This window comes from Dama dama, chromosome 9 (assembly GCF_033118175.1).
Source record: "Dama dama isolate Ldn47 chromosome 9, ASM3311817v1, whole genome shotgun sequence".
NCBI lineage: Eukaryota > Metazoa > Chordata > Mammalia > Artiodactyla > Cervidae > Dama > Dama dama.
The window spans coordinates 107,979,498-107,991,542 of NC_083689.1; the positions used below are offsets into that span (position 1 = coordinate 107,979,498).

The 12,045-nt window shown below is 36.0% G+C and overlaps 1 protein-coding gene across 4 annotated transcripts in view; it reads left to right on the top strand.

The window, feature by feature from the left end:
- Positions 1–12,045, top strand: part of FER (FER tyrosine kinase) — a 442,861-nt gene that overhangs the window by 191,754 nt on the left and 239,062 nt on the right. For all 4 annotated transcript variants that reach the window (XR_009694249.1, XM_061152123.1, XM_061152124.1 and 1 more), the window contains exon 10: positions 223–312. Coding sequence is in view for 3 of the 4 variants with exons in the window: in XM_061152123.1 (XP_061008106.1) it covers positions 223–312 (90 nt within the window). In the remaining variant the exon portion in view is untranslated. The remainder of the gene's footprint in view (positions 1–222; positions 313–12,045) is intronic.

The following is a 12,045-nucleotide window of genomic DNA, read 5'->3' on the forward strand; positions in this document are numbered from 1 at the left end:
CCAAATCATGATATTTATTGAGCGAACAGGCAACTAAAATGCTGCAGGGTTCGTGTGCATTTGATTACTTATCACTTCTAATGTTAGGAACCTTGCATTTTATTTACTTGCAAGACAGAGTGAATGGACTTAAGCTGCAGATAAATGCCTGATTGCCTAGTGTAGCTGTGTACGTACCTGATAATTTACTGCTGCTAATGGTTTCCTTCTGCATCTCTCCAGGAAAGGAAGGAGAGGCTGTCCCGATTTGAGTCTATTCGTCACTCAATTGCTGGAATCATTAGGTCTCCAAAATCTGCACTGGGCTCTTCAGTAAGTACGATGAACTCTATACACCGCTGAAGATAGTCATTGTCTAGCTTTTTTCTGATATATCAGTGCTGCTGCTGCTGCTAAGTTGCTTCAGTCGTGTCCGACTCTGTGTGACCCCGTAGACGGCAGCCCACCAGGCTCCCCCGTCCCTGGGATTCTCCAGGCAAGAACACTGGAGTGGGTTGCCATTTCCTTCTCCAATGCATGAAAGTGGAAAGTGAAAGTGAAGTCCCTCAGTCGTGTCCGACTCTTTGCGACCCCATGGACTGCAGCCCACCAGGCTCCTCCGTCCATGGGATTTTCCAGGCAAGAGCACTGGAGTGGGTTGCCATTGCCTTCTCCAGATATATGTATACCATGTAAATTACTATTTATCAATAGAAAGGTAAGTAGATAATTTAACTTTATGTGTGTATGTGAATCTGTGTGTATTAACAGTGATATAGGGAGGAAAGGAATAAATTTGAATTGTAGACTTTCTGTACTACATATAAATACTTACAGTGTTTTATGTACTTTGTAGCATTATTTGAAGAAAACTATAAATATAATTCTTTTACAGTGAAACATTTTTATAATAGGGATTATTATATATGTATTTTTAAAATGTATCAGTTTATATGTGTTCATATTTTTAAGAACATTTTAATTAGAAAATTAAAGTCCATTTGAAATTTGGGCTTGACACATCGTGATAATGTATAGAATATTCACTACTCCTAGTAATAGCAGCTATAGCCAAGCAAGATAAAAAAAATATTCTTATCCCATTTATATATAAAAGTATAAAGTATTTTTTTACTTCATTACCTATAAAACTAAGTTATCAAGCTTTATTCTAGCCATGCCTCACTCACAGTATAGAGCTTTATAATATTTTATTGAATGATGGTTGAAACAATATTCAGTACAAACTAATTACATGCTTTCCCCCATCTTGCCAAATTTCTACAACATAATATCGTAATATTATTTCTTATTCTTTGAAAGTTTAGCTAAAACAATGTGACCTACTCATAAATTTAAAAAAAAAAGTGCTTCCCAACCTTAGATTAGTTCAATGTTCATTCACATTTTGGATATATTTGCTATAGTTCCTTTTTAATATGTGGCTTTCCTGGTGCCTCAGTGGTAAAGAATCCACCTGCCAAGCAGGAGACACAGGTTTGATCCCTGGGTCAGGAAGATCCTCTGCAGTAGGAAATGGCAACCCACTCTAGTATTATTGCCTGGGAAATCCCATGGACAGAGGAGACTGGTGGGTGAAGTCCATGGGGTCGCAGAGTTCAGTTCAGTTCAGTTGCTCAGTCGTGTCCGACTCTGCGACCCCATGAATCGCAGCATGCCAGGCCTCCCTGTCCATCACCAGCTCCCCGAGTTTACTCAAACTCATGTCCATTGAGTCGGTGATGCCATCCACCCATCTCATCCTCTGTCGTCCCCTTCTCCTCCCACCCTCAGTCTTTCCCAGCATCAGGGTCTTTTCAAATCAGTCAGCTCTTCGCATCACGTGGCCAAAGTATTGGAGTTTCAGCTTCAGCATCAGTCGTTCCAATGAACACCCAGGACTGATCTCCTTCAGGATGGACTGATTGGATCTCCTTGCAGTCCAAGGGACTCTCAAGAGTCTTCTCCAGCACCACAGTTCAAAAGCATCAATTCTTCTGCACTCAGCTTTCTTTATAGTCCAACTCTCACATCCATACATGATTAATGAAAAAACCATAGCCTTGACTAGACGGACCTTTGTTGGCAAAGTAATGTTCTGCTTTTTAATATGCTGTCTAGGTTGGTCATAACTTTCCTTTCAAGGAGTAAGTGTCTTTTAACTTCATGGCTGCAATTACCATCTGCAGTGATTTTGGTTACGACCTAATGACTGAGACACATGCTTTTTAATATGTTAGACATACTCCTGTATTTATTCCACTCAAGCAACACTCTTTCATACACAATTGTGGCAAGGCACCAGGTGTTCCAATTTTTAAAAAAAGAAGAAAAGTATATTTTGCATAAAAGAGATTTTCACCTTATCTTTTAACCTTTGATGCTGCCATCATCACTCTAGTGTTCAGAAGTATCCACAGGAGGAAACTAATGCGGACCATCTCATGTGGCATCAAGTAGCAAATGAAAACAAGAGTTATGTGCAAGAGCCACATGACAGAGTACGTCTCTTTCAAGTCTTATCTCCCACTCTTGTTTTCTTAAATTTATAACTTCACAGATAAATAGTAGTTCATAAGACTTGGTTTATTATGATTTGACAGTCAAAGTAAAGTGTAGGAGACTTGATTAAGAATTTATGAGAAGTTTCAGAGACTCTATGAGAAGAGTTTTTTGATAATCTTTATTAGAAGAAAAGGGCTTCCCAGGTTTCTCAGATTAGATAAAGAATCCACTTGCAATGCAGGAGACCTTGATTTGATCCGTGGGTTGGGAAGACCCTCTGGAAGAGGGCATGGCAACCCACTCCAGGATTCTTGCCTGGAGAATCCCATGGACAGAGGAGCCTGGTGGGCTTCAGTCCACGGGGTCACAGAGAGTAGGCGTGACTGAGTGACTAAGCACAGCACATTAGAAGAAACAGAAACAGTTCTTACGAGGAAATATTTAAAGTGTTTTTTAAAAAAGAGAAACAAATACAGTTCTTGAAACGATGTATTTGAATACCTCAGTGAACTGTTTATAAAATTATTTAATGTTAAGTCAGTGAAACACAGGGCATAATTAACTTGTCATTAACTCACCTTTATTTTACTTAGGTCAGAGGTCTTTGTGTTGGCAACTAATAAAACTTTATTGATGAGCTATTTATGAAAAGTATCTCCCGCCACTTTTTTCTTTCTGTGTGGTGTTAAAGATCAAGCTTGACTTGAGTAAAATGTCTTAAATACTTCAGAGCCAAGACTCATTATCAATTCATTTCCTGCAGCTTTATTCTTAAGATGGAAAGGTAGGAGAGTGGAATGTAGAGCTTAAAAGTTTAGCTAATGACAGAAAAATAGGAAATTTCCTTTGACTGTGGGTGTGTGTGTGAAGTCACTTCAGTTGTGTCCAACTCCTGGCGACCTCATGGACCATAGCCCACCAGGCTCTCTGTCCATGCAGTTTCCCTGGCAAGAATATTGGGCTGGGTTGCTGTTTCCTTCTGCATTGACTGTGGGTGTGGGGTAGCATTTCCAATGTTTATTTTTTCCTGTACAGTTTGGGCTGCCTGAGAACCTGGTGCCCTCAAGACATGACTGGAAGTGCAGCAGTGGCCCCTGAGACCTCATGTGGCCTAGTTACCTCACAGTTCACTGTCGTGGAGACTTCAGCTTTTGGCTCTGGTGAAAGGGAAAGTCTCTAAGTCCTGTCCGACTCTTTGGGAACCCATGGACTGTACAGTCCGTGTAGTTCTCCAGGCCAGAATACTGGAGTGGGTAACCTTTCCCTTCTCCAAGGGATCTTCCCAACCCCAGGATCGAACCCAGGTCTCCCGCATTGCAGGCGATTCTTTACCAGCTGAGTCACAGGGGAAACCCTGGGGATCTTCCCAACCCAGGAGTCTACCTGGGGTCTCCTGCATTGCAGGCAGAGAACTTTTGGCTCTAGGCAGAACCTATTTTGATAAATCAGGGTTGATCAGAGGATGAAAGAGGTTTTTCTTTTAAGACACATTGATTTACATCTAGAAACAAAGGAGAAATCCTGTTCATTCATTAAGATGAAGTTGTATGTGGTTAGCACTCCTAAAATTATGTCGATATAGTGTACACAATCTTCATAATTCATTGATATGAATCATAATTTTTTAAATACCCTTAGATATTTACATGTTTTTTCTCCACTTAAAAGTGGTATTTACCTTATTCTTAAGTAAAATTACTAAATTGGCAGTGATTGATATAGGTTAAAATTTGGTGTTTACTAACTGCTTTTATCTGAAATGAAATGCCTTTTCCACAAAGTATGTACCACATTCATATATACATTTTAATAAACTTATCAGCATCCTTGAAGCTATGGAAGGCCCATTTCATTTAAGAAAATTTCCCTCTGTAATCGAGAATTCTAGGGAATATTCACTTCCTTTCCCATTTGACCACATTCTTATCTTCATGATTAAGGCAGTCAATATATCCATCAGTTAAGTGCCATTTGACATTTCCTGGTTTATTCAGAAATCTCATGAACTAAAAAGACTGAGATAGTCTGTACTTTATGATGCTGTGGTACACTATGAATAAAGGTACAGACCTATTTCTGTAAGGTGTTAAATATCCTATTTACTTAAAGAAGATTTTCCCCTCTACTACAACAGGTAACTGAGTTCTTGAGTCTTACTGTGAATGTGAAGGTTTCAGATAGTATGATAATCTAAGGTAAATAAACTTTAGAGGCTATTTAACTGTAATTAAATTTTTTTTCTGACATAATTTAGTATTTTTGAGTATTCTAGTTTGGAAAAGGTAGTGTAGAAGAAGGAAAAAATTTAATTACTGTAAACAAGTTTTTCTTTAAAACTTTTTAAGAACCCTGCCAAAATGGCAAACTTAAGCTAATTAATTTATTTTATTGTGGTATACTTCACACAATGCAAAACTCTCCATTTCAGCATATACACACAGTGGTTTTAGTATATTCATTGTTCTACAACCATCACCATTATATAGATATAGAACCTTTTGGTCTCTCTAATAAGAAACTCCATTCCTATTAGCAATTGGTTTTAATTTCCCCCCTTTTCAGTTTTCTGGTAATCACTCATCTATTTGTGATCCTATGGATTTGCCTTTTCTGGATGTTTCACATAAATAGAGTCATACAATATGTGACCTTTTTCTCTCTGGTTTCTTTAAGAAACCATTTTCTTGATTCATCCACGTTGTAGCATTTATTGGTACTTCATTACTTGTAATGAGTGAATAATGTTCCCTTATGTGGATTTATCTGACATTGTTTACCTATTCATCAGCTGAAGGGCATTAGGGTTGTTCTACTTTTGGGCTACTATGAATAAAGCTACAATGAACATTCACATACAAGTTTTTTTGTGAATGTATGTTTTCAATTCTTTCAGTTATATACCAAGGAATTGCTGGGTCATGTGGTAATTCTATGTTTAATTTTTGAGAAACTACCAAACTGTTTTCCATAGTGTTCGTAGCATTTTGTATTCACACCAGCAAAGTGTATTATTTGAGTGTTCCAATTTCTCTACAATCTCAACACTTTTTATTTTTCCATTTTTAAAAAATTATGGGCATCCTAGTAGATATGAAATGGTATCTCATTGTAGTTTTATTTGCATTTTCCTGACAATTGTTGATGTTGAGTATATTTTAATGTGATTTGTGGTCACTTGTATGTATTCGTTGGAGATATGACTATTCCTATCCATTGTATATGTTTTAATTGGTGATTTTCCTTCATTGTTGAGTTATGAGTTCTTTATATATTCTGAATACAAGCCTCTTATCAGATACATAATTTGAAATTTTTTTTTCCCTCATTTTTGGAATTGTCTTGACACACAAAAGATTTTAATTTTGAGAAAGTCCATTTATCTAATTTTCTTTCATTGCACATACTTTTGGGGCCATATCTTAAAAAAACTGTCTAGTGCAAAGCCATGTAAACTTTCACCTGTGTTTCCATCTAGAGTTATATAGTTTTACTTTTACATGTAGGTCTTTGATCCATTGCAAGTTAATATTTGTATATGGCATAAGGTAGATGTTCAAATTATTTTTTAATGTGTGGAAGCATATTTAATTTAAAATCTAAAAGCAGCAACTATGAAATCTGGTTTTTTACTCAAACATAAAAATTGGGAGCTTAGAGCATAATTTTAGATAAAATAAAAGTGTTAATTGCATTATACAAAGGGAAATGGATTAATCATGATATTATTCCCATTGAACTATTCATAGCTACTTATTTTGCCATTTTTTTACACTGTGGCTAAATGTAGATCTCTCTGTGAAGACAGTCTGATGGAGCACTTTAATCAGGAGTGTTGCTGGAAGGAAGAATTTCAGATAATTAGCTCATAGGTGAATTTGACTTTAACAGAATATAGTATCTGATGATAGATGTTTAATGTTTACTGTTACGGTGAGATTAGTATTTTAATATGCTGTATCAGCTCCAAGCACGTGTTCCTTTTTTTCACTGTACTAAAGGAGTTAAATAGCCTATCCTGAGTCCCTCCAGGCACTTAGATCTGCTTCATTATCCTGCATCTTTCGTGCTTCAACAGGTTATAAATTTGTATTGAGGACTGTTTCTCATAGACTGCTTCTGAAATCAAGGCCAGGGGTGTTAGACAGGGTCCGTTGTATAATCTGAAAGCCTATAGGTGATCATGAGGGTCCATTTCCATTGAAAGTCTTTCAAACCACATTATATTCGATGAGATCTGTTCTAGTGATATCAAGAATACTGCCCTTTCTCCAGAGCCATTTTTTTACTGCAGAATTTTTGTTATAAGTGGCTGAACAATCTCTTCCATCTTATAGCCCCTTCTGAGTACTAGTTGTTCACTGATGAGTGGAGTACAGAACACACTTATAATAGCAGCACTCTTTGAAAAATGTTCTTTAAAATCAGAATAAAGCACACTTTGGTCCAGATAATTGTTCTTTAGATGTCAGAAGAATCAAATTATTGATGTCAGATGTCAGAATATTAAATTATTCTTCTGTCTCTTTAAAATTAACATTTTTCTGGATTCTCTTGACATCCAGGTTTTTTTAATTTTTGAATTACTTTGAACCTTACTGAAAATAAAAATATTGAAAAAGAATGATGTGCATCCATAATATATAATAATATACTAAGTAAGATTTGCTTGTTTGCTTTTGTTTAGAAAATAAGCAAATTATGGTTCAATGGTGTTTGTTGTACATTGGTTATCATGTTGGTGTTATAATGCTGGGCTTTCACTGTTGGCATAAGGGAATATAGTTATTTTCATTCATAACATAATAAACTACTTATGTTTTTTAGTGTTTTTCTTCAAGTCCAACAGAACAACCTTGTACTTCCTCTGACAAGCGATGTTGTTAAGTTCAACTTAGATATTATGTATTTTAAGCCTTGGTTGTCTTCCTTTATCCTTAAGGACTTAATATTTATTTATTTAGCCCAGACAGTAACATGTAGAAAAATGAGAAATAGGAAAAATAAAAATTAAACTTTTTACATTGTATCACTGCCCATAAATAGGTTGAATTCTCCAATATAGTTAGTCGTGTTTAAGAAAACTAAATTTCTCAGAGTTACACGTTTTGAATCACTAGTATTATACATAAGTTTCAAGAAGAGCTTATCAAGCTTTGTTTTCTATAATTTCAGTACATAGAGAGTGTGTGCTAAGTCACTTCAGTCATGTCCCACTCTTTGTGATCCTATGGATTGTAGCCCACCGGGCTCCTCTGTCCGTGGGATTCTCCAGGCCAGAACATTGGAGTGGGTTGCCATGCCCTCCTCCAAGGGATCTTCCTGACCCAGGGATCGAACCCGCGTCTGTTATGTCTCCTGCATGGCAGGTGGATTCTTCACCACTAGTGCCACTTAGGAAGCCATAGAGAGAGGAAGCCTCTTCTTTTATATGTTTGCTCAGATGCTTACAACATTTGACCCAGATCATGTCAGAATGACACTGTGTTCTGTACAGGCAATCCCAACTTGGTGATTAATTTTTAAATTTACTGAGCTGTGATTTCATACTGATTCATTAGCATGATCTGGTAATAGTTTTAGTTGAGATGTGTAGTATAGCATTTGCACTGAAGACAGTTAATGGACTAAAATGTTATTATTGATGCAGTGGTACATTTTATCTGTAATATTGTATGAGCTTCAGGTCAGGATGTTTGATTTTGAAAAAATAAAGCTGTAGAAAAAAATGGCAGCAATGTGATGAGATGAAAGAGAATGAATGAGAGTCACAAGCACTGGAAAAAGTAAATGGATAAAAATAATAATGAGGAAACAGAACGATTACTAATAAAAGAAGTTGAGTAAAGAAACTCAAGAAGCAGGAAAGAAAGAGCAAAGTCAGGAGAAATCAGAAGGTATTGGAGAAGTACGAGACCAAAAATGAATGACCTTTAAAAAATCTATTTTGCTAGAGATAGGGTCTCTTATTAGAGACCCTGGAAGGTGCACAAATAGGCAGTCAAGGAAGTGGAAAGTCATGGAAGTAAGGTAATATTCAAGTTTGATTAAGTTGTATATCTTTGGGGAAGAGTTACATTACTATTGTCTGGGGAAGAATTGTATAAGAATGTGAATCTGATCAGCATGTAATTCTGCCTAATCATTATGATAATCATAGTTGCATTATTACCTAAAGACTGAACAAACTCAGTCTCAAAACGTACAAAAATTATTAATTAAGGAATTTGTTAATAGTTTTGCTTCTGGTTTCATAGTGGAAAGTGAACATTAGATAAAGTATGCTTTTAATAAAAATAACAGCTATCAATGCATGAAAAAAAGATCAGTTCTACTTTATTGCTAAAAAAGTAGGATTTGTCAATTTACAGATAGGCCTTTGTGCCTGTTAAAGATGGAAACACTGCTTTACATCCTGTTTGTCTAGCATGAATGCAAACAGTCGTGAAGATGAAATATCCAGAGTGTGTACATTGCTCTTTCATAGAAAGTAGCTTTTATTACCATCAGTCAGACTCCTTTTCGCAAGTGTTTGGTGATTCTCTTCTGTTTGTATGACATTTGATTCTTAATCACCCCTGAAATCTCCCAGTGATAAAATTAAAGCAGTCATTATGGAATTTTTTAGAAATGTTTAAAATCCTATGAGTTACTTGTAGACACTGTAGTATATTATTATGCTTGGTTTGAAATAATTCTTTACTTAAATTGTTAAACTAATAACTAAATTTATATAAGAATGTAGAAGAGAATTATGTTCACTTTTATGTTTATTAACGATTCATAAAAACTTATATATTCGTGTTGAAATTTTATTTAAACTCATTGAGAGGTTTACTTGCATATTTTCCATGCTGTTATATTTTATAATATATAATATATAAATATATAAAATATATAACATATATTTTATAACATATTTTATAGGTTTTTCTCCCCCCCCCCACTGTTACCTAGAATTTTTTTTTTTTTTATTAGTTGGAGGCTAATTACTTCACAACATTTCAGTGGGTTTTGTCATACATTGATATGAATCAGCCATTACCTAGAATATGTTGTTTTTTTTTTTTAATGGTTTCTTATTTGGGTGCTTAATTTGAGTAAAATCCAGACATTGATTTTTTTAAAAAATATTTTTGTCTTTGCCTTTCATAAGGAGCTAATTTTGTGCTCAAATGTTTGAGATAAAAGCATACAAATATTCATTAAATTCTTGGTAATTAGTCTTAATTAGACTAAGAAAAAAAAATAGCCTCTTATTCTTAAGTCTGGAAAAAATATTTTCATTTTCTTGGGCTGACTCCTCATTGCATCTTCATTTAAACCAATCTTTTTGTTATACTATGTTCAGTATGTTTTTGCTGGAATATTTTTTAAGAATAAGGTCTGGGGAAAAATAAGTAAATAGCTGGTCTAGTCAATCAGGAAAGCTTGTCTTATGTATAACTCATTAATTATGTTATATTACTGCACATATGAAAACGGAAACTTCATTTTCCCCATGTCTTTGACAAAAATTTTAGATAACAAGGAAAAATCTTTCGCCACTTAGGCTGAGAAAGTTGTGATGTTTGAAGTAAAAAGCTTCCTTTCATTTTTGATGTCATTAGGAAAGCTTTTGGAATGCTGGATTCCATTGCTGGCATGTACTTCATTCTGTTGCTATCAAGCTGGCAGAGCTGTATTAGAATTTAATTGAAGGCACATTAATAAAAGTGCTTTTTTTCAATGTTTCCCGGGAAATTCCTGAAAGACCTTGATAGACGCAGTCAGGGGCTATGTGCAGCCTTTTCCTGTGTGTGCCTGTCTCACATGTACACACACATATACCCATAGTGACTTCAGCTTGCATACCACGACGGTATTGTCTAGGGCCAGGAACAACAGATGGCTAAGTTTTCCTTCCTACTCAAAAGACCTTATGAAACAAAAAAACTGAAGAATAATCCCTATGAAATAGCATTGTAAGTTCTTCCCATTTATTTCTCTTTTTAAAACAAACAAACTTAGATGTTTCAGAATGACTTTTTCCCCCCCAAATGTATTCCTCAGCTTCAAATCCTTAAATGAATTTCTGTGTTAGCTGAGCTTTTGTATTTCAAATGCCCTTCTGACTTAAATGAAATCCCCAGGCTCTTTGTTGTCCAAGCTCTAAATAAATCAACCTTTTGGAGGATAGGTTGATAGGAGAGGAAATCAAGCACATGATATCCTTGTTTGTAATGCTTTTCTATTATGTAGACCTTTGAAAATAGAGATAGTAATAAAAACAAGGTTTTTTTTTGCCTAGAAGTGACACTGATTTTCTTACTATGATGATTCCTTTCATTATAAAAAAATCAATAAAACACTCGTCATCGTTGAGACTTGAAAATATTTCTATAACAGTAAAAATTTTAGTGTTTTCTATATTGAAATCCATTGTGACAAAATTTTAGAGAAGAAATAATTAATCATTCTGACCACCTACTTTAAGAATTATAAACTGTTAGTATCAGTATACACAAAAATTAATTTTATATGGATTATGCATTTATTTTTAAAAACAATTATTTTTATTTCATAGTTGTGGCTAGTTTTTTATATAATTCAATTATAAACCCATTTTGGGAATACAATTTAAATTGTTTTGAAAGTAAAGTATTTGTCATAATTAGTACTAAAAAACGAAGGCTTATTCAGTTGATAAACAATTTCCGTATACAGATGCATCATATATGTATTTAGAGAATTAATATAATGGCAGGGCTTCTGTGGTGGCTCAGATGGTAAAGAATCTGACTGCAGTGCGTAAGACCTGGGTTCAATCCCTGGGTTGGGACAATCCCCTGGAGAAGGAAAGAGCAACCCACTCCAGCGTTCTTGCCTGGAGAATTCCATGGACAGAGGAGCCTAGTGGGCTACAGTCCATGGGGTCACAAAGAGTTGGACACGACTGAGCCACTAACATTCACACTTACATAGTAGTAGAAGTAGAAACCAAACTGTATACTCTTCTTTGAATTCTGTTTTGGATTTTTCAGTTTTTAAAGTCACTAGGATAGGCTTTGGCTAATATAAAATGGAACTTTGACCAGTAAGTTTTAGGCCTCTTCAAGTGATACAACTTGAGGGCTTCCCCCATAGCTCAGTCAGGAAAGAATCTGCCTGCAATGCAGGAGACCTGGGTTCGATTCCTGGGTTGCGAAGATCCCCTGGAGAAGGAAATGGCAATCCACTCCAGTACTTTGGCCACCTGATGCAAAGAACTGACTCATTTGAAAAGACCCTGATGCTGGGAAAGATTGAAGGCAGGAGGAGTAGGGGACGACAGAAGATGAGATGGTTGGATGGCATCACCGACTCAATGGACATGAGTTTGAGCAAGCTCCGGGAGTTGGTGATGGACAGGGAGGCCTGGCGTGCTGCAGTCCATGGGGTCGCAAAGAGTCGGACGCGACTGAGCGACTGAACTGAACTGAACTGATTCTTGCCTGGAGAATCCCATGGACAGAGGCACCTGGTGGGCCACAGTCCGTGGGGTCTCGAGAGTCGGACGCGACTGAGCGAGTAAACCGCCAAGTG